The 22,675-nt window shown below is 31.2% G+C and overlaps 3 protein-coding genes across 4 annotated transcripts in view; 1 reads left to right on the top strand and 2 right to left on the bottom strand.

The window, feature by feature from the left end:
- The first annotated feature begins 1,102 nt into the window (after positions 1 to 1,102).
- On the top strand, positions 1,103 to 6,866 carry LOC145759188 (caspase-6-like). Its single transcript, XM_082572954.1, has 11 exons — positions 1,103 to 2,574; positions 2,897 to 3,026; positions 3,185 to 3,375; positions 3,440 to 3,551; positions 3,698 to 3,783; positions 3,992 to 4,195; positions 4,393 to 4,546; positions 4,615 to 4,790; positions 4,959 to 5,118; positions 5,278 to 5,372; positions 6,093 to 6,866. Exons 1-11 carry the CDS (start codon positions 2,527 to 2,529, stop codon positions 6,240 to 6,242), a joined length of 1,506 nt encoding a protein of 501 aa, XP_082429080.1. The 5' UTR covers positions 1,103 to 2,526; the 3' UTR covers positions 6,243 to 6,866.
- LOC145759187 (coiled-coil domain-containing protein 148-like) lies at positions 6,789 to 15,971 on the bottom strand. The gene is made up of 14 exons (XM_082572953.1): positions 15,847 to 15,971; positions 15,010 to 15,078; positions 14,866 to 14,931; positions 14,363 to 14,493; positions 13,697 to 13,786; positions 12,737 to 12,884; positions 11,929 to 12,044; positions 11,343 to 11,594; positions 10,439 to 10,619; positions 10,036 to 10,158; positions 9,204 to 9,334; positions 8,831 to 8,948; positions 8,116 to 8,256; positions 6,789 to 7,216 (listed from the first exon to the last, which is right to left on the bottom strand). Exons 1-14 carry the CDS (start codon positions 15,967 to 15,969, stop codon positions 7,055 to 7,057), a joined length of 1,851 nt encoding a protein of 616 aa, XP_082429079.1. The 5' UTR covers positions 15,970 to 15,971; the 3' UTR covers positions 6,789 to 7,054.
- Positions 15,972 to 16,632: 661 nt separating this feature from the next.
- LOC145760540 (poly [ADP-ribose] polymerase tankyrase-like) overlaps positions 16,633 to 22,675 on the bottom strand; it is a 127,568-nt gene continuing 121,525 nt past the window's right edge. For both annotated transcript variants that reach the window (XM_082574455.1, XM_082574456.1), the window contains 11 exons: positions 22,138 to 22,307; positions 21,553 to 21,694; positions 21,207 to 21,331; positions 20,806 to 20,884; positions 20,443 to 20,620; positions 19,812 to 19,922; positions 19,233 to 19,417; positions 18,166 to 18,252; positions 17,648 to 17,762; positions 17,141 to 17,235; positions 16,633 to 17,053 (listed from right to left, as the gene is read on the bottom strand). In XM_082574455.1, coding sequence (XP_082430581.1) covers positions 16,982 to 17,053; positions 17,141 to 17,235; positions 17,648 to 17,762; positions 18,166 to 18,252; positions 19,233 to 19,417; positions 19,812 to 19,922; positions 20,443 to 20,620; positions 20,806 to 20,884; positions 21,207 to 21,331; positions 21,553 to 21,694; positions 22,138 to 22,307 — 1,359 coding nt within the window. In that variant the 3' untranslated portion in view covers positions 16,633 to 16,981. The remainder of the gene's footprint in view (positions 17,054 to 17,140; positions 17,236 to 17,647; positions 17,763 to 18,165; positions 18,253 to 19,232; positions 19,418 to 19,811; positions 19,923 to 20,442; positions 20,621 to 20,805; positions 20,885 to 21,206; positions 21,332 to 21,552; positions 21,695 to 22,137; positions 22,308 to 22,675) is intronic.

Below are 22,675 nucleotides of genomic sequence, written 5' to 3'. Positions count from 1 at the left end.
AGGGGTTCAAGTGTGAGGGGTTCAAGTGTAAGGGGTTTAAGTGTAAGGGGTTCAAATGTAAAGGGTTCAAGTTTAAGGGGTTCAAGTGTCAGGGGGTTCAGATAAAGGGGTTCAGATAAAGGGGTTTAAATGTAAGGGGTTCATGTGTAAGGGGTTTAAGTGTAAGGGGTTCAGATAAAGGGGTTCAGATAAAGGGGTTCAAATGTATGGGATTTAAATGTAAAGGGTTCAAATGAAGGAGTTCACATGTAAGGGGTTTAAATAAAGGGGTTCAAATGTAAGGTGTTCAGATAAAAGGGGTTCAAATGTCTGGCCACCATTTGATCGACTCATTTCAGAAACAAATTTAAAAATTAGTTAATTAAAGGTTTAAGTTTTAAACATTGTTGTAGTTTTTTTAATTGTTTACTTGTTGGGGCAATTTTAAGTTATAGGGGCGCCCAAATTAAAAAATAGGGAATTTCCAGACTAGAATTCTGTCAAACGCTGTAGAAAGTTGGGTATTAAATAAAATATTAAGTACTTTATCCCGAAACTATATAGTACTTCTTTTTGAAATAGACATTATATTGTTTGTTTTTCAAATAAAATGATAGGATAGGCTAAATGAATTACTACAGATAGGCATTAAACTTTTACTAGTTAGAAATTAAAAAAGTTAATAGAATGGTCTTTTAAAACAAAATTAATTAGGTAAGTTTAAAGATTCATTTCTTTATCTAGATTTCTAATAATACATGTTGAATCAAACGTTTTGTTTTGTTACCAATACGGAGGCCATTCTGCGCGTTAAGTTCGTTAAAATACAACATTCACAGTGCGTACTATAAATAGCTAAAGTATTGGTATCGGAAACCGTTTGGCTATTATTAAAGGAAAGGGACAAGTGTTACCAGGTTACACGTGTTGTGTGTGTAAGCGATATGTATTTAGATTTGAAAATACTAGGTCTCCGTTGGAGTTTTGTTACATTCATGTGGGTAAAATTTACGGAAATGGTTGGGGCCAAATGCCGTCTGTATTATATTTAAATAAGTAGTTAATACGTAAGATCATCAAATATAATATTAAAACTTTGTGGCAAAATTTTTTTTTTTTTTAATTTACAAAAGTTTAGAAAAGGCAAGTAAAGCGATAATAAAAAATCAAAATTTTTTTTTGTAAAGTGATAATAAAAAAAAATTATAGCGCACGCTTTTCTAGGAAAAAATTTTTATGTAGGAATGCAGTATTAATAAACATAATTAAGTTATCGAAATAGCTTGAGTTATATTTTAAATCGGTTAAGTGAACGGACCTAAAAACAAAACTAGAGATTTGGGTTAACCCACCTTCACATTTAAAACACTTCCTGTTTAACGATGGCTTAGATAACAGGACTATATGTATAAAAGTTAAGCTGAATATTGAAGGTAAAATCCTACAAGCGTAGGTTAGGTCAGTGAGTTAAGTTTTTGGCAAAGCCGTGGCTTATAAAAACACTTTTAGAAATTAAGTTGGATTATACGTAGGAGCCCTTTTAAAAAAAGCAACATCAACTGCCTTGCTTGGTACGCATTGAAAGGTTTAAAACCATTTTAGCATATTGTTTATCAAACTTATATTTGCAAATAAATGCAAAGAAATTGGACATTTCGACTCAGTCACTTGGCTATGACAGCGCTACCATACGTTTGAATATAATAGATGAAACCAATTAATATTTACTTAACGATAAAAAAGTTCATTTAATAACCTTTTGAAACGAGTTTTGTTACAATAAATGTTGAACATTATGTTTTGTTTGAGAGAGGCATTCTACGCGTTAAGTTAGTTAGAATATAACATTTACGGTACTTGTAAATAGCTAAGGTATTGGTATCGGAAACCTCTTGACTTTTTTAAGGGAAAGGAAATTCCCGATCTCAGGTTACATGTGTTGTCTGTGTAAGCGATATATATTTAAATTTAAATATATTATGTGACGGTACTTGATGAAAGTTTTGTTATATTCATATATTTGAAAATTTACAGAAATGGTATGGGTCATATGCCGTTTGTGTTATATTTAAATGGGTAGTTATTAACGTAAGACTATTAATTGTAAATTTACTAAAGTTAAGTGAAGGCAGGTATAGGTATAATAAAAAAATAAATCATAGTGTACGTTTTGCTAGACAATACCCTTTTTATAAAAAAAATGCAGAATTGGAAAATAGATTTAAGTTATCGAAATAGCCTAAGTTGTAATTTAAAGCGGCAAAGTTAACGCATCTCGCAACAAAGCTAGACATTCGAACTAATTCAAGCTACCGAAATACCATCAATTAACCTATCTTTGCATTTTGATTATAAATAGCAACATTAACTGCCATGCTTACTGTAACGCATTAAAATATAGTTTAAAATATTTTATAACTATTTTTAAATGTTTGCAATGGTTTTAAAGACATTAATATCGCAAAAGTAAAATTGAAAAATGATACGTTAAAGTCTCGTTAACTATATTGTATTGATGTATCTTGTAGCATAAAACTTTAAATAAAAATGAGTTCATCTTCTGAGTTGAAAAATTTTCTAATCCTGAAAATAACGGTAAGTTTAGCCAAAGCATTGTTCGATCTTGTTTATTTATCTTATTATTTTGCCTTAGTATTGTGCAAACTTATCAAAAAACTTATCCCTTTTGCTATGATTGCTTAACATGTAAGTAACCGGGCTTATTCTGTAGCCCAATACTAAACTTGTTTATAAACATTTGACAATATATGACAACAATAGACTTTGAATTGACATACACAATTCAAACCAACCTTTAAAAGATCTAAAACCATCATAACATATTATTTATTAAACTTATTTTTTTAATATTTTAGGTTTAACATATTTACTTATAGTTTTGCAACGTGCGTTTCAGAATACCGAAAGCCGCCCGATCATTGAAAACGATGCAAGAAATTTAGACACTACAGCTAAGTCACTTGGCTATGACAGCGCTATCATACGCTTGGATACAATAGATGATGCCAATCAATATTTACTTAATGGTAAATTGTTAACATTTCTAAATTAAAAATTATGGCCATTACGTTTAAAACATATTTAAAATTATTCATATTAAAGTGCTTTCGATTTATGTTTGTTGTTACAATTTGATCAACTGTAAAGAGCTTTTTTTAAAGATTATAATTAGATTGACATTTAGTTGTACGATACGTATCAGAGGATACTTACAGTCATTGGACTGAGTTCTGCTGTGTTATATTAATTGACGAGAAGGTTCAAAAAAAGCATTCGTCGCATTCAGAAGAGGGGATTATGAGAAACTTTACTAATCCTTTGAATGGAAACAACTGTCCTGCTTTAGCGATAACACCAAAGCTTTTCATTATTCAGGTAAGTAACTGTTGGGTTATAGCAATGTTATATTAACAAATTATTGTATTAATCCTTAATTTAGATTTATCCACAAACAAAAAACTTTCCCCCTTCCAACAAGAAAGCATCATCGTTTGTAGATTATAAAGTTCCAGTTGAAGCTAACTTTTTGATTGTTTTTAATAAAGTTAGATGTATGTCTTTAAATAATTTTAATTATATTTAACTTTGTTTATTTGGTTTTTATGACGTGTTACTAGGTTTTTTGCAATTTTAAAAATTAAAAACAAGGATTAAGGTAATCCAAACATAGCTTACTAATAAGGGATATTCTATTTAGTTTTTTTCAGTAACAACCAAGAGTCAAGATTTATCAACACTCTGTGTGAAGAGTTGCAAAAAAGTGCATCCAGAAACATGCTGCAGGTGCGTTAAAATATGTTCGAATCTAATTCAAACTTATTTAACCCTTTAATTTTTTTCAGAGAAAAAATGTGTTTATTTATTTTACAATGTTTTTAGTTAAACATCGGTTAAAAAGAAGGACAAAATACAAAATAATGCTTAATGACATAAAGTGGGTAATAAGAAATTTTAGTTTAAAAATCAACCTATATATTTTTTTTCTTGCCAGATTTTAAACCAAGTTAATTATCACATTCATAGCGAAATCAACGTTGCAAATCCAAAAAAAAAGTTTATGCTTCCGGTAATTTTCAATCAATTGGTTGGTCCAATGGAAATAGAACATTCTGAAAAAAAAGATGCACAGAAAATCAAAAAGGACTTTAAGCCTTTTAATGTCAAAAAAGGATTTTTTGTGATTTTTAATCAACATGTAATTTGTTAATTTTATAATTCTTAAACTTTATTTTTTAATGCTTACAACAAAAGCGATCAAGATACAGTTATCAATTCCCATATATCAAAACGATTGGTTGGCATTAACTTTAATCTGTTTTGCTAACCAGTCTATGCAAAACTTTTACAAACAAGTTTATTGAAAATACTTAATAAGACATTTTAAAATTATAGGATTTTGAAACTGATGAGGATGGAGAGGTTAGAACCAACCCGGGCTCTGACGAAGACAGTAAAAAACTTAAAACTACAATGGAAAACTTGGGATTTGAATGTCATATTAAAAGAAATTTGATAGAAGAAGAGATCGAAGACGAACTGCAAAAAAGTTTGTATTAAAATTTCTTTTTAACAATTAAGCTTGTAAATTAACTTTTTAAATGTAATCAATTTCAGTAAAGAAACAGTTAGAGGGGTCGAGGTATGATTGTGTCGGTTGTGCTATCTTAACTCATGGAGGTAACAATCATCTTGAAGTAATGAGCGACTACGGCGACTCAAGTGAAATGGCTTTAAAAGATTTTACGAAGATTTTTGACAACTTCAAGGGCCCAAAGCTTTATATTGTCGACGTATGTCGTTTAAAATCAATCTAACACTACTTTATACTGGCAAAAAATAAAATATGTTTAAAAACAATTTAAGAACTTCAAAGCTATACTACGTTACTTTATCTTTAGTTAACCCAAAACGAAACATTTAATAAAACATATTTTTTAAATGTATTTTTCGTTTTTAAGGCGTGTCGAGGGGATAACTATGACGATGGAGTAGATATAAGTGGAGGTAGAGTTGTGGAGCAACAAGCTCCACCACGCATAAAGTCAATTAAATCCGATATAGAGGAGGTTCCTATTGATATAAAACCCGACAATGTAATTGCAAGATCAACGACGTTCGGTATTTTTTTTAAATTTATATGTTAGACAAAATAATTTTTTCTGCAGTAACAATCAATTACATCCCGACTTTTATTTAATTACGTTTAAATTGTATAGTAGTAAAATTGAATTTTATTTTTTAATTGTACTAAGGTTTTAACAAAAACTTCTTGTTAAGGTTACTATGCCTATGGTACAGACTACGGTTCTTATTTTATTCGATTCATTTGCGACACTTTTGATCGACAGGATGGACAAAGGGAAATAACTGAGGTTCGTGTCGCAAAACTTGTATTTTTTAATAAAATTAAGATTTAGTAACTACGGTTAAGATCATTCATAATACAATTATATATCAAGTTTAAACCTTGTCTATAGCTTATAGAATATTATCTACTGTTTTGTATTACCACAGGTGTAAATTTTATGTAAATAGACGTGGTAACTAGATTTATAAGACGAATAATTAGTGGTTCGAAATCTTTTAAGGACAGTTTAATTTTTGACACTGTTAAAACATTTACTAAACCTTTACTTTGGTTAAAAAATTATTTATTATTTTTACATGTGAACACACATGACAATTTTTAGCAGTAATAATAATTTACATGTGACTTGCACTATATATAAATATAATGACAACATGACATTGATAATCAAAATTATATGAAACCCAATTGAGCACCTAAGTATTTAGCAGCCCGCGAATTTAAAACTTTGTTTTTGAGCAGTGGGAAAATATTTTTCGGACTAAAAGCGATACATTTAAAATTTAACTTGACATGTTATGATTTAGCAATTATTGATAACTTAAGTTAATTAATGAATTTAAGCTATGCTCTGCAATACATTTTTGAACGTAGGCTATGCTTTATCCGCTGCTTTTTAATCCAAAGTCGCAATATAATCCCCAGTCTTTTTATGGGAAATTTTAGCAATATTTATTTCTTATAGTAGTGTACTTTTGTTATCTTTTAATTTATTTTTATTAAGGTATTAACTGAAGTTAACAACTTAGTTTCCCAATTTGAGATTCCCACCTACGATGACGAGGTTAAGAAGAACAAAATTATCAAGCAGATCCCCAGCTTCTGTACAACTCTAACCAAGCCATTGTATCTGAAAAACTTTAAAGCAAACTAGAAAAAGAAACGGAAACTAGAAAAAAAAACTCGAGTGACAATTTCTGTATAAATATTGTTTGATTTTGCTAACTTTTGCTTTTGGCCAAAAATGTTAAAATAACAAATTTTGTTTTACTGGCTAATTAATTTGACGAAATTAGTTGAGCGACTAAAGTTATCCAAGAGTTGATAATCTGCAAAGTGGTTTAAAAGTCGCAAAAAAATAATCGTGACATTAATCCGCCAGGTTAATTAATTTTTTAAATCTTTGTAATTGTAATGTTTGTTTAATTCTAAAACATATTTGAAAATTAAAAACTAAATTGCTCAAAGATGGCCGCACAACGATTTTGAGCGTAGTGAGAATAATCACATTTTAACTGAAGATTTTTTTTAAGATAAATTTGCTGATTATAGTAATGTTTTTTAATTTGTTGACAGAAACCCGTGCTGTCGCTAGCTAAAAATATGTTTTTTACTTAATTATTGCACGGATAAAACTGTTCATTCGCCACTAGTACCTATCGCTTTAAAAAATAACCCGGATTTTTATGATCAAGAAAAATGGCGTCCGGCCCGTCCGTTCTCTTTTAGCTTGACATTTGGTCACGTGCTTACGCCTCGCGTTTGGTCACGTGTTCACGCCTCGCTTTTGGTCACGTGTTAACGTCTCATGTTTAATTCAAAACTCTTATTAAATTAAAACTGAAAAGAAATTAATAAATATTTTAAATACGCCTTCATTGAAATCATAAATATCACTTTAAAAGAAGAAAAATTGTACAAAAAAAAATTGCTTGATTCTCTTGTAGTAAAGCAATAGTCTTTCTTCTAGAATTTGTCCAGCGTTGATTTAAATGCACTGGAATCGTTATCGGGTCTTGGCTTGGTAGGTGGCGCTAGGGTGGCCAACATTTGTTGTGCGTATTGTGTATTCAGCAATCCAGCTTTTCTCATTTGCTCTTCTGCTCGTACTCGTCTGTCTTTGCCGATCTACAAACAAATAAGCGTCGAGGGATAGGCATAACAACGTATATAGATTATATTAACACAAGTTGGCCGATTTACCGGCAGCGTGGTGTAGTGGTAAGAACACTTGCTACACCACACATGAGGTCGTGGGTTCAATCCCCACCGATCTCATGTTGTAGCGCTCTTAAGTAAGGCGCCATAAACGATACGAACTCCTGCTGAGCCAGCACTTAATCAGCAGCATAAATAACGGGCAATTATAATCTATAATATCTCAAACTGAAACAGGCAACTCGAGACTGGGTCAGAGTAGCTGATGTTACTTTATGTTTAGGTCGCGCAATCGACCATCCTACATCGAGGATAAAGATATAAACAAAAAAAAAACATAAATTAACACAAACTGACAGATCCAACCTATTATGAGGTCGTTTCAGAAGACTAAACTAAAACTCGAAAATACATTAAAGGTAAGGCTAATTTCTATTACGAAATTTCACCAAATTTAGCTCAACATTTTTAAAAAAATAAAAAAACATTTTCTGGAAAAGGGGGTTAGGGTAAGGGGGGTAATAGAAAACGGTTTATTGCTATAAAATGATGTTTTTGGGAGTATTGTTTTTGGACAAATGTCTTATTGGTAAAATTTAATATTTCATTTTTAAATGACAGTAATCAAATACAAAAAGTTCCAATTTTTTTGCTTTTTCTAAGCCCTTTAAGGTGATGGTTGTTTTATTATCTTGGGAAGAGTTGTGCTGTTGAACTTAATCTATTCGGCTTAAGGGCGAATAATGTGGTTTTGGTGCGGCTCAAATTAGAATCCCTTTGTCTCGTAGTCAGACGTCATGACCAATAGAACACGCTACCAGACAAAAAAAAACACCAGCGCTACAAGCCTCAAAAAGCTCTACTGTTACCTGGTGGTCACTGTATCCATGAATAGCAAACAAAGGTTGTTGAAGGTTAACATCATCATTTACTCCAATACCTAGTCGAGCTTTCGTGGATTTCGTATCTTGGACTAATCTAGCTGGGTCATGTTCGGCTTGTACTGCAACCTAATTTAAGAATTGTGATAGTGCAGGGTTAAATAGGCAAAAGTCATAGCTGTTTTAGATTTAATTTCCCAGGCAGACGACTAGACACCGTAAAACTAAATAGACGTTTCCCCAAAAAACTAAATTTGCTAAAATTCAGGTTAAATATTTTTAAGAGGAATTTTTATAAAAGAAGTTTTGGGATTAGAAGGGGGTTAATAAATATGTTTCATTGTCGAACAAATTATTTTTTTGGGCATAAGACTTTCAGCTAAATGTTAATTCGGTTTTCGGTAAACACCTTTTAATATGTAGTAAGTTATCCACACAAAGGCTTGTTACTTATATACAGAGGTAAACTTTGCTACATCGCACCTAGCTTAGGTTCTGAATGGACCTAATTTTGTAATGTTTTAGGACTGCTCTTCAATTTACCCCTAACTTAATTAAACCGAATACAATGGGTTAATGGATAAAATGCTTAGGTCCTGTGTTTGTTCCACCTGATATACTATGCTAAAAAGGGATTAGATAGTGAGGGTAATTACTACTAGAATTAACAAGTATAAAACAAAGTATTAAAATTCCAAAATACCTGGCTTCTTATAGCATCTAACCGTTTTAATTTTAAGGCTTCTTCTTCTTTTATCTTTAGTTCTTGTTGTGCCATAATTTCCAACTTTTGTTCGTACAAGTTATCTCTATATTCAACTCTATGGAATTAAAAATATATATTTTTTTTATTTTTTTAATAAAAACATGATTTTTAAACTGTTACGAACAGGTTTTAAACGCTAAGGTATCAATCTTGTGATTTAAAACATTCTAGAAAAGTGTTTTGCTATTGTTGTTAAATTTAGACACAGGATTTAAATATTATGACATGTCAACAAGCATTCTGTTAGAAAAAAATTGTTTTAGACATTTGACTGTTTTTTAAAGTATATTTATTGAATATATCTACATACCTCTTTTTGTCATGCTCTCTTTGCCTTTTTAATTGCTCATATAGCTGTTGCAGTTTAAGTTGATTTTCTCTCCTTTTTAGTTCTTCCTGGGACTGTTTTTGGCGCTGAAACTCACTGACTTTTTTATGAATCTGTGAACAGAAAATTAAATAAATGTTTTCCATATTGGTACAGATAAAAACCACAAACTAAACTAAGAAGCATAAGGTTAGAACCTTAACATTTGATATTTTAAATTTAACAAACATTTAAAATATTGTAAAAGTTAAATTAGACAAGAAAAAGTATATTTTAGTGTATTATAAAGCACAAAAAATAGTTTTAAATTGACCAAAATAAGAAAAATTGACCAAAATAAGCAAATAATTTTTTTTTTTTGTTTTGTATATATTTTTATTCTAGATGTGGGAAAGTCGAATGCGCGAATTAAACATAAAGTAACATCAGTTACTCCGACCCAGTCTTGAGTTGCCTGTGGCAGTTTGGGATATTATAGATTATAAAAATTATACTGCTGATTAAGTGCTGGCTCAGCAGGAGTTCATACAATTTATAGCGCCTTACTCAAGGGCGCTACAGCGTGAGAGCAGTGAAAATTGATCCCACGACCTCATGCATGGTGTAGCAAGTGTTCTTACCACTACACCACGCTGCCGATGATTTAAAACATTCCATAAATATTAATGTTTACATAAATTTTTTTATAGTTTATGATGGCATGGTCACCAAAACCTTGAAATTTGCTTGTACAACTAGTATAACCTAATTAAAGGGTGTCTTCTGTTATGCTATGTTACTCATGTTACTTATAATGTGTGTATCTTAATTTTACCTGACTTCTTCTTTTTTCCATAAACATTTTCTGTTTCCTTATTTCTTCCAGCTGATTCTGTTTTGCCTCATCCTCCAAAATTTGTTCGATTCTCATAATCTCGGCCTGTCTCTCATGCATTTCCTAAAACAATTCGTTCAGGTTATTGCATAAAATGGGTATTGGGAAGCAATAGTTACAACATTAGACAATGCGAGATGAGGTACAGGGTTCAAACCCCAGTGCCTGCCATTGTACCAAAAAAGTCTGTATTGAAGAATTTCAAAACTTTTAATAAAAATGCAAAAAAGAGATTAGGCACTATTACTACATCAATATTAATAAAAAGTCACAAAGGCAACCGAAAGGGTTTTAGATACGTAAAGGTATATATCCTTCTAACATTACGGAAAAAATAACTTGCATTTAGTTCGTTGTGTAACTGATCACAGATTCTCATTTGGGCTTCTTTTTCTATTCCCTTGTTTTTTAATATGGTATATTCAGCCCTTGCATCAGCAAATACAGCAAGGGATTTATGAAAAAGAGCTTCCATGTTATGATAATACAATGTCACAATTTCTTTTCTTTTCTTAATCGCAAATCTAAAAGATGTAAAATTTTTAATTTTTTTTTGTATATATCTTTATTCTCGATGTGGGAAGGTCATATGCACGACCTAAACATAGAGTAACATTAGTTACTTCAACCCAGTCTTAAGTTGCCTTTTAGCAGTTTGGGATATTATAGCTGATAATTGCCCAATTATTATGCTGCTGATTAAGTGCTGGCTAAGCAGTAGTTCATACCGCTTATAGGGCCTTACTCAAGGGCGCTAGCATGAGACCAGTGGGGATTGAACCCACGACCTCATAGTGATGTAGCAACTGTCGTTACCACTACACCACGCTGCAGGTAATTAATTAAATTAGTTTTAAAAAAAAGTGTTTTTGATTAAAATACGTTGGGAAGCTTATGGGATATTCGCTAATGTCAATTTGCCATCTAGTCTTAAAACAGTCACATTTTTGTAGTACTAATAACACCAACTGTAATTTCAACATAATTCAAAAAGTCAATGTTTTAAAACAAACATCCTATGTGCCTTTTAATAACCCTGTGTCTGGAATGTCTGGAAAACTGACATTATAAAGTTCATGGGATTTTACCTTTTAGAGATACCTTTTTTTTAGAGTAATGAGAGCCCTTTGCACTGCATTTTTGCCCATTAGGCTTGTCACCATCAAAATTATTACAAATATTACCGGTCAGTAGGACATACATATCTCCCCATTAAATCTAGATTACTAAAGGCTATTATACCTTACCCTAGTTTTAAAAAGTTGGAAATGTAGTTGAATATGTTAAGCTTGGATCGATTGTTTAATAAACGAAACAGCATATCTTTCTCCAAATTTAATTTTCGCAAATGTTCTGGCGTGTTTAGTTCATAAATTTCATGAATTTGTTCAACTGTCCATTTTTCTAAGGTCGTCAGAGGTCTTTCGGAACTTGACATTGCATTTTCAAGCATTTCTTTTCTTTCAGTTTCTTGTTGTAATCTTAGAGTGTATTGGGTACTAAATATAGAGATTATTATTCAGATGTGATCAGACAATATTACCATGTCAATTTATATAAAATGGAACTGGGTGGACGATATATAAAAAAAAATAAATAAAAATGCCATTTGTGGTATGCAGGTAAATTTCCAATATTGGTTTAAAGTTGCAACCATATTGCCACAAAAAATGCCAACAAAAGGGCGAGCTATAGACTGGAAATACCAAAAAAAAGCGGTGGATGGGCAAAAAATAAAAGATTACCTGATTATAAAGAGTTCTCTGAGCACTATGTTTTTTAAGGAAAATATTAATTTTACATTTATTTTTAATTAAAAATTGTGATACTTACTGCAAATCCACAAACTGTCGGGTGACTTGGTTTTTAACATCGTCAAAGGGACAGTCAGCAAAAACAATTTCAACAGGAATACTTTTACCAAGTGGAGGCATTTCTTGTACATCAGTCTAAAAATATAATTTTTTAAATATAATTTATTTAAATCAATGCAAATCCAGGCATGGCCAATATTAGACCATTGTTATAACAAACACATGTTAATTTACCAAAGTAAGTTATCATTTTTGTATTTATTTATTCTTGATATAGGAAGGTTACTTTACAACCGACAGCGTGGTGTAGTGGTAAGAACACTTGCTACACCACACATGAGGCCGTGGGCTCAATCCCCACTGATCTCATGCTGTAGCGCCCTTGAGTAAGGCGCTATGAATGGTATCAACTTCTGCTGAGCCAGCACCTAATCCGCAACATAATTACCGGGCAATTATAATCTATAATATCCCAAACTGCCACAAGCAACTCGAGACTGGGTCGGATAAACTGATGTTACTCTATGTTTAAGTCGCGCATTAGACTTTCCCACATCGAGGATAAAGATATATACAAAAAAAAACTAAACATTTGGTAACATTAGTTACTCTGGCCTAGTTTCGAGTTGACTTTGGCAGTTTAGGATATTATCGGTTTTAAATTGCCCAATAATTAATCTACTGATTGCTTTTTATAAGTTAGCAGGAGTTTTTCTGTTTATATACCTTTACTTAATAGCACTAAAATATGAAATAAGTATCAAACTCCGGACCTTATGTAGTTAAGCAACTAACACTGGCTAAGAAAAATATTAAAAAAAACTTACTTTTAAAACCTTGATTTTAGCGAGGTCTTCTTCCAGGGCTTCTCGCTGATGAGAGAACAACATTGCAACCTCGTTACTTTGCTTTTTTACTGTTTCTAGTTGTTTTAAAACTTCTTCTTTGTCACTTTTACAACCATTATTTCTAATTCTAAAATTAAATTTGCATTGGGTTAACCAAATTTTATGGGGCTAAACCTAACCTTGTGAGGTAGTCAAACAAAAACTCTGTGAAGGGGTTAACCCAAGTTTTTTGTTGGGGTTAAACCAAATTTTTTGTAGGGGTCAAACCAAATTTTTGTGGGGGATAAACCAAATTTTTTGTAGGGGTCAAACCAAATTTTTGTGAGGATTATACCAAATTTTTTGGTGGGTTAAACCAAATTTTTGTGAGAGTTAAAGCAAATTTTTTGGGGGTCAAACCAAATTTTTGTGAGGTTAAACCAAACTTTTTTGTGGGGTTAAACCAAACTTTTTTGTGGGGTTAAACCAAATTTTTTGTGAGGTTAAACCAAACTTTTCGTGGGGTTAAACCAATTTTTTTGTGGGGTTAAACTAAATTTTTTGTATAGGTCAAACCAAATTTTGTGTGGGGTTAAACCAAATTCTGTGGAAGTCAAGCTAAATTTTGTAGCGGGGGTTTAAACCAAATTCTGTGAGAACATTAAACTAATTTTTTTAAGATAGCAGCTTGGTACAGTAATTAAGGCGCTTAGCATAAATTAGCAGGTAAGGTCCTGGGTTTGATCCCCAGTGTTTACATTTACAGTATGATATGGCTAGGTGCTAAAGGTACTTTACTGACAAACCCCAATAAAATGTTAGGTTACAAAAAATGTCTCCAAGATAATATTATTTAGAATGACAAAAGCAACTTATTGCATGTAATACAAATTACCTTATGATTATACTGCAAGGTCAGATTGTTTCTTATTAAGTATAAAAAGTTTTATTTTAACAAACCTGTAAGCTAAATCCTCTTTAAATTCCTGAATCGGTTCAACTACAGCTTTATAAAGTTTTCCAATATCTTCGTCAGTATCGTTTACACAACTATAAAATAATACAAAAGAAATAAAATTACTAAAGTCGGTAGTGCAGTGGTAAATGAACTAAACATCACCACATCGGTTCGTTAAAAATGAAACATAAATGTACCAAACTTCTGCCAAGCCCAAAAACCAATTTGCAGACTAATAATTAAGCAAAATGCCCAATAATATCATAACTTACCGGCAGCATGGTTTAGTGGTAAGAACACTTGCTACACCACACATGGGGTCGTGGGTTCAATCCCCACTGACCTCATGCTGTAGCGTTCTTGAGTAAGGCGCTATAAACAGTACGAACTCCTGCTGAGCCAGCACTTAATCAGCAGTATAATTATCAGGCAATTATAATCTTTAATATCCTAAACTGCCACAGGCAGCTAGAGACTGGGTCGGAGTAACTGATGTTGCTCTACGTTTAAGTCGCGCATTCGACTTTTCCACATCGAGGATAAAGATATATACAAAAAAAAATGTCAAAGTTAACTTAAGACTGGTCTGGTGCCACAAATGTAACCCTATGTTAAGACCAACTTTTCTGCACCAATGAACAAGATACACAATAAAACTAGTAGTGTACTTGCTAAATTCTTCAGCAAATTCTGTATCGTAGTTTTTTGTTCTGTTGATAAAATGTGAAATAGTGTTGGCACATGATTGCTCAATTGTGTTCAAATTTTTACGAAATGATTCCATCGAGTTTTTCCATACCTAATAATTGTAAAAAAGTTAAATTTTTATATATAAAAACTAAATTATTTAATTTTTTTTATAATCTGTAAAAAAATTCACAGCCTAAATATATACCAACTTTAGTTCACACCATCCAGCCTTAAAATGCTTATGTCAGTTTTACAATAGATTTAGGTTTTGGCAGGAGCTAGTACCATCAGTCAAAACGGCCCTATGAGCTGCATTTTAATTAATGCCTGTAATAATTTACCCAAGCACCACAAACAGCAGTTTTTTATTCTTTTAAATTGGATACATATATATCGTCCATTGAATATTATTATACATACCCCTATGCTTTATGCTTAAGAAAGCTACGTCACGAAAGCAGTACAAAGGTTAAAGTCTTACCATTTTATGTTGTTTTATGAGTGTCTTATCATGAACTAGTTTGGCAGTAGATTGAATTTCGTTCACCTAAAACAAAATATTTTTATTTCCAAATAAAAGTTCTAATTAACTGACTCTAGGAATAAATTTACAAAAAATAAAAACCTTCTTCTTGTATTTTAAATCCTTGGTTTTGTAAGCTGTTGTCATTGACTTTAGTGCTTCATAATCGACCTGTAAAATAGCTTACTTAAATTAAAAATTTCACCTAAATTACTTTTATTAACAACCAAATAAGTATACAAGATCGAATGATCAAGTAATACGCATGAATAAAGTGTATTCTAAATAAGTAAGATTTGGGTTTACCTTTTAATTTATGCTATTAATTAATTTATTCCACATTTATGATCCATTGGCAGATTGAGTACAGCAATGAGCTTATCAATAATATTTAAGATTTAATTTAATCTGACTTTGTGACAACCAGTCTCAAGTTGACTTTTGTAGTTTGAGATTTTATCGACTATAATTGCTTGATAAGTAATAAATTAATTGTTTTGTGCTCAGCAGGAGATTGTTCTAAATATTTCACTATGCCACCTTATGTGTAAGTAGCAAAGTTGGCCTTTTCATAGAGTACCTATAAACTATACAAGATCGACTGGATCGAATGAATCAAATGTATATCAAATGGTTATCGAATAGACCATATAGATCAAATGGAACAAATGGCTAGAATGGAACAAAAATATTGCATAAATTAAACCCTCACCCATTCAGAGTAAGCATAATGCATGCAATCCATTCAGTCCATTCGATCCGTTTGGTCCATTCGATCCATTTGGTTCATTCGATATCCATTTGATATACGTTTGAGTACATTCTATTTAATCGATCCATTTGATTCATTCGATTCTGTATAGTTTATAGGTACCGCTTTTCACATGTACAATAAAAAAAATAATACCAAAGTATTATCCTATTAAAGTAGAGGTTTACCTTTAAATAGCGATCGCTATCCAAACCATTAAATAACCTCGTAACCAGATGATTTTCCTCGTTTATGTCTTGTGCTTGGGTTCTATGGTGAACTAGAAATCGATGCAAATCACGACCGCTCATGATTTAAAATTTGTAAAATTTTTTTTAATTTTTTATAGCGTAAGGACGTTAGCAACATCAGCGCTTAATAAACAGAAGAAAAGTTGTAACCGTAATGCGACAATTTTTTAATGAGCTGTTGATTAAAATTTACTTTATCCTTTGTAGAGTTTTTATTAAATTCTTTAAATAAAAAAATTGTTTACTACCTATATAGGTACTTAAACCATAATTTTTTGTGCCATCTTAGGGTGGTAGATTTTCGTATTTTTATTGGTGAACGGTGTACTGTTGTGGGGTTACACTTTTTTTGTATATATATATTTATCCTCGATGTGGGACCACTACACAACACTAAAAGAAGGGAATAAAAAGAAGACAAAAGTAAGGAAGGATAGGCTAAAGGGAAAGTCTTTTGCAGTCATTTTTATCAGCAAAATATTTTTCGTTGAGCCTTTCTTCCGTCTTCCTCCTTTTAGTATTCCACTTGTTGTGGCGTGTTTAAGCTTACCGTTAAGGCCACGCTTATGGGCACAAAGTGTAGCATTGTTGCATCTCGAACTTAAAACCTTTCAGCTCCAGGCCCGATGCCATGACCAGAATATCACACAAAAATAAAGAGCAAAAAAATTTTGGGTAAAAGTGCCAGCCCTTGCAAGGAAAAATCATAACAGTTGTCGTGAATTAGATTCGTTTATTAGACAACACATTTATATACAAAATGGCGAATAATTTGCAGTTTGGCTAGTTTGATTTATGATTGTTGTAGCTTGTAAAACTCATTTCCAAAAAAAATTCAAAAACATGCAACAAAAGTATAATAAAATAATTAAAAAGCAACATCAGTTAAAAATTTAACGTTTTTTATGTTTAATCTGTTTATAGCAAAAAAAAATAATAAATGCAAATACAATAGTAGTTAGTATATACAAACCAATTATAGCACGTTTTTATACAGTAAAAAATCCTTTTTAAACATTTTTTTAAAAATTGTTTGAATTCATTTTACATGATCTCTAAAAGTTTTTTAAAGTCAAGCGCTGGGATTCGAACCCGAAGGCTTCTCGTCAGAGTTACTGAATCTTACCAGGTATCTGATACAAACCTAAAAAAAAAAATTTAATTAAAAAAAAATTTTGATCTTTTTTAAATGCAAATATCTAAAATTTAAAAAACTAATTTTTTTAATAACCTGGTCAGCATTCTTCACCATGTATTCATTGTAGTAGTTTGCAGATCCGGTCACCTCATTATTTTTCACTTTGTGACCCAAAGAAATAGAACCCCCTAAAAATTTCCAATATATATATATAATCACCTACAAAATAGTCTTCACGACAGTAAAGGTTTAATTTCCACTGCTGGCTTTAACAAAATTTTGTTATATCCAAATACAAATTAAGTGAAAAATTAACAGGAAGCGAGAAAAACAATTTTTTTAGTAACAACCGTAACCCTGACCTAGTCTCGAATTGCTTTTAGCAGTTTGGGATGTTAAAGATTATAAATGCTCAATAATTATGCTGCTAATTAGGTGTTGGCTCAGCAGGAGTTTATACCGTTTACAGCGCCTTACCCAAGGGCGCTACAGCATAAGATCAGTGGAAATTAAACCCACGACCTCATGTTCTGGCCACTACACCACACTGCCCGTATTTTTATTAATTCCAAAAACCTAAAAAAGTTAAAATTTAGAAACCTTCTGGTAAGATAAGTTGATTATTTGGATCTGGTGAATATTTTCCGACTACTTTTATCGAGTTGTCGTGTTTTCCAGAATTCTCTTTAACCTCGGTAACTTTGCCCAATGCAACCTAACAAAAATTAAAAGAACTTTTAAATAACAATTGCAATACCTCAAAATTTTTTTAAATACAAGTAAATACTTTAAATTTGATACCTTAGTAAAAACTTATTTAGTGGCCAATGTTACTGAAAACTTTTTATTAGACATGTTTCTTCAACAAAAGTTAAAATTGACATTTTACCAAAATTCAGGGCACATTTTTTTTATATTAATAAGGCATTTTTTAGCAGAGGGGGAAAGTAAGGCGGGGTTAAAATGAAAATATCTCATTGTCAATAAAATATCTCTTTTTTAAACGTATATTCAATTTTTAGTAATACAACAATAATACATTTTATTGACGTCTAGGAATAAACTTAATATACGAGTAAGAACTTTTTAGTGACATAATAGTAAACACTTTTTCTTACTTGACATAAGAGTAAATACTTCTTTTCGGCTCCCCAAATTTTGCAATCATGTACAGCACGGGCCACCATATCAAACAAGTATATGCCCTGAGTTAGTAAAAAAATAAAGTAGTTTATTTTTTTTAATTTTATTTGAAAAAAAAATTTCTTTTGTAGCATAATGTATTAAAAATTATTTTAATTTAAACTTGATTTTTAGATAGACATCGTGGTGTAGTGGTTAGAACCTTTGGCTTTACTATATGAGGTCCTGGGTTCTATTACCAGTGCCAGGGAACGAAATAACGGGTCGCTATTCGCTAAAAGCGAATCGTTTTTTTTATTAGCGAATCGTTTTTTACAAATATATTAGAAATAGCGAATCAACAAAAAAAAGGTTCAGGCAGTGATAAAACTCTCGTGTATATTTTTACGATCTATTTTGAACCGGTTTCACACTAATTTAATTACATCATCATAATCCTGCGTAAATGTAGGTTACTATAGGGCATTTGATAACAATAACTTTCCATGTTTTGGCAATGCATAAATTTCGCTCCCGAGATCGTTCAGTTGTTGCGCAATTTTTTAAATGCATAACACAGCCTTAAAAGAATTAAAAATGTCTCGTTTTTTGTGCAAAATATTCTTAACGATTGTTTAACAATACGTTACATTTTAAAAATGCCACGCAACGCGTGAAGTGTTACAAAAAAACGAAGATTATGACTTGAACCTAATAATTACTCTAAAAATGCGACCTCATTTTTAGCGAATCGTTTTTCAAACGTTAATTCGTACCCTGAGTGCTCTTATAATATAACATTCTAAATAAGGTATAACTGATATGAATTTTTGCTGAGGTAACAATTTATAAAAAGTTTAATTATCAAGATTCGGTGTGTTACTCTATGTTTAGGTCGTTAAGTTGACCTTCCCACATCAATAATAACTAAATACGTTAAAGCATATGTAAAAAGAGTCGCTCAATTAGAGAATTATTAAAGCGAATTTTAAAAAAATGGAACAAAAATTTATCAAAACACAAATTTTGAATTTTTTTTTATAAATTTCTGAATATTATTCACCTTTCCTAAATTCCCATTATCGGGAGCTTCAGTGGGTTGTAATCCCTCATTTAAAGTTGTCAGCAAACTCAGGATATTGGTGCCTGCCCACAACATTTTGTAATTCCCGAGATTTGTTGAAACAATATTGTTGGCTTCACTTACTCGGTTCACTCGGAATATACATTCAACATTTATGTTCGGACCTACAAGATTAAAAGATAAAAAAACAACTAAATTTAAAAATTTTCTTAAACAAACATATACTTAAATTTTAAACGCCCAAAAAATAAATAAAACTTGGGAATCAAACCCTGAACCTTCAGTGCTAATTAGTTAAAGGTAATAAAGTGGCACAATAAGAATCACTTCTGAGGCCTCAGCTTTTAGACATACTTGAGAATAAAATTTTAGAAATGAAAATCAAACCGAAAAACTTTAGGGCCAAAGTCGTAATGGCATATTAGTACTAAAAATTAAACCAAATCCATAGCTTTTAGCCATTACCATATGCTATTACAACATTCTATCAATGAGAATCAAACTCACTATCGTAAGACATCAAAATATTAGGTTTTAAAAATTTAGAACAGTACTTACTTCCAGTATTATGTAAACATTGCAGCAAATATTGGGATTCATCTGAGTTTTGATCCATGACTTGAATTTTAGCCCCGACCGAGCGGTAAACATAATCAAGTGGATTCATCTCTAAAAATAAAAACATTAAAACTACTTTAAAAAAAAGGAAAAATAAAGAAAAAATTAAATTTAAAATAAGATAAAGGTGGTAAATTAAAAAAAAAAAATTTTTTTTTATGTATATTTATGTCTAATTTTTCGGCCTTTAAAACAAACAGTCATTTATCATGCGGGTGGATTATCGCATGCAAGTATTAGTCAAGAGTTGCGTCCATAATACGACAATTAAAATGCAAGTAGGCAAACGGCCATTTTTAATAATTGAACAACAAAAATTATAATAAGTTTATGCAAAATATGAGAATGCTGACCGGCAGCGTGGTGCAGTGGTAAGAACACTTGCTACACCACACATGGGGTCGTGGGTTCAATCCCCACTGCTTTCATGCTGTAGTGCCCTTCGAGTAAGGCGCCTACGAGTAATGTTTGAGTCGCGCATTCAACTTTCCCACATCGAGGATAAAGATATATACAAAAAAAAGAATAAGGAAGAACTAAAACACATATTTATGTATAAAAAAAAATTTACCGTTGATCCTGTATTGGGCTCCTAGTAATACTTTGTTTGCAAATTCTAACTCCGACAACCTTTTTGTTTGTTTCATTAACTTAGTGAGTGTTGAAACGTCACTGATTGGTCGAATTCGATCGAAAATGCTGCCCTTCGGTGGCAGGACTCGATAATATTCAGTGCTCCGCTGTTGAATCTAAAAGTAAAAACAGTTAAAATAAAAGTAAATAAAAATAATTAAAAAAATGATAATAAAAATAAATAAAATTTAATTAAAAATAAAATAATTCAGAGAAATCTATAAAACTATCAACAAATAAACAATATTTTAAAATCGAAAACTAGAAAAATAATTAGTTTTTTCTGAAAGACGTTTTTTACCTTTTCTAATGTCCTCTGTAATCTGATTTGATCTTGGGGATCGGTCTTCCTTAATTCTGAAGTCGATTTCAACAATTCTCTAAAATATTAACAATTTTCAATTTTTTTTTTATTTATTTACTATCCGTGTAAAAGCAAACTTCACAGACTAAACATAAAGTAACATTTGTCAGCCAAATCCAGTCTTGAATTGCTTTTGCCATTATATAATTGGTTCGGTAATATTGTAAGATAATTACAAAAATGGGCATAAATCCAAACTAATTCTACATTTTAGAAAATTTTTTTAGTATAAAAATATTAAAATTAAAAAAAAAATTATTAAGTTGTTGTTATAGAAAAAAATTAATTAAATAAAAGTCAATTAATAAAAAAAAAATTGAATTTGAAAATAAACAAACTTGATTTCGTTGAGAATTTCAATCCCCAGCGAAAGTCGCTCCTTTTCCAGTCTCCCGAACGGAATCACGTCTGGATCAACGTTCGTGCTTTCCTTCATCGCTTCCTTCATACTCTCCACGTTTATCTAGGGAAACACTGATTTTAAATCATTTGGAAATACTAATTTTAGATTATTTGAAACACACTGGTACTTAATTATTTGGAAACACTTATTTTAAATTGTGTGGAAACACTGGTACTTTATTATTTGGAAACACTGGTACTTTTTTACTTGGAAACACTGATTTCAAGTTTACAAACATATATTTTGAAACACTGTTTTTAATAATTATTTGGCAAGCCTACCATATCCGAGAAAGCAAGTTGAACTTCAGGGGTCAGGCGAGAGGTCATGTCCGAGTAAAGGTCGAACTCAAGGTCGGCAACCCCACGTCGTCTTTGCACCTCTGCTGCCACCAACTGGTACTTTCGTGTTTGTGGCTTAAAACTAAAAAAATCAATTTTCTTTATTAATAGTGACAACACTGAAATTAAAAATTTATCCTAAATAATATTCATATTTTATTCACCTAAAAATCTAAAAATAAACTAAAAATGAATAAGTACTACATAAAAATAAATACTTTGCTATATTATTTATTTTTATCAAAGAGGGGTGTAATATTGACATGTTTGTGCTATCTTGTAATATTGACATGTTTGCGCTATCTCCATTTCTAGGACAACACTAAAATAGAATATATTTGGCAACGCTACCAACTTATATATAATAAAGCTTAGTGGATGACATATGCGCCCAACTAAAAGGCCTTTAACAGAAAAAATGCCATTGTGCTAGTAAATTATTATGAACACATATTAGTTGCATAGAAGGAACTATTTATGAGTTTTAAAATTGTTAAAAAAAAATTTAATGGAAAAATCAAGTACTTATTGACGCTTCTCCATTCGTTTGCAGTTTTAAGTTTAAAATACTTTGCAAATTCCTTAATCGCGTTTGCTGGTGTGTTAAAAGGAGAAGTTTGCCAATTTCCTTTTTCCCCGATCAAACCCCATCTCATGAAAAACATGTACAGGTTCTTTCCCTTCTGGTGGATCACCTAAATCATTTTTTTTTCATATTGTAAGCTATTTAAATTCATAATAGTTTTGAAAGTATTATGTTTTTAAAATTTATTTTCAGTGTAATTTTTTGCATATTTGACTCTACTCATTTATTTGGCAAATTTTTCAAGTATTTTTAATAAAAAAAATTCAATATATTTTTTCAATAGTTACTAGTCAATTGCCCACCCTACAGGCTTTGTTACAATTTTTTTTTTTTTGCGAATGCGCGACTTAAACATAGAGTAACATCAGTTACTCCGACCCAGTCTCGAGTTGCCTGTGGCAGTTTGGGATATTATAGAGATTACAGTTGCCTGGTAATTATGCTGCTGATCAAGTGCTGGCTTAGCAGAATGTCATA

The sequence above is a fragment of the Corella eumyota genome, chromosome 7 (genome assembly GCF_963082875.1).
Source record: "Corella eumyota chromosome 7, kaCorEumy4.1, whole genome shotgun sequence".
NCBI lineage: Eukaryota > Metazoa > Chordata > Ascidiacea > Phlebobranchia > Corellidae > Corella > Corella eumyota.
This window is presented reverse-complemented; position numbering and strand designations above follow the sequence as displayed.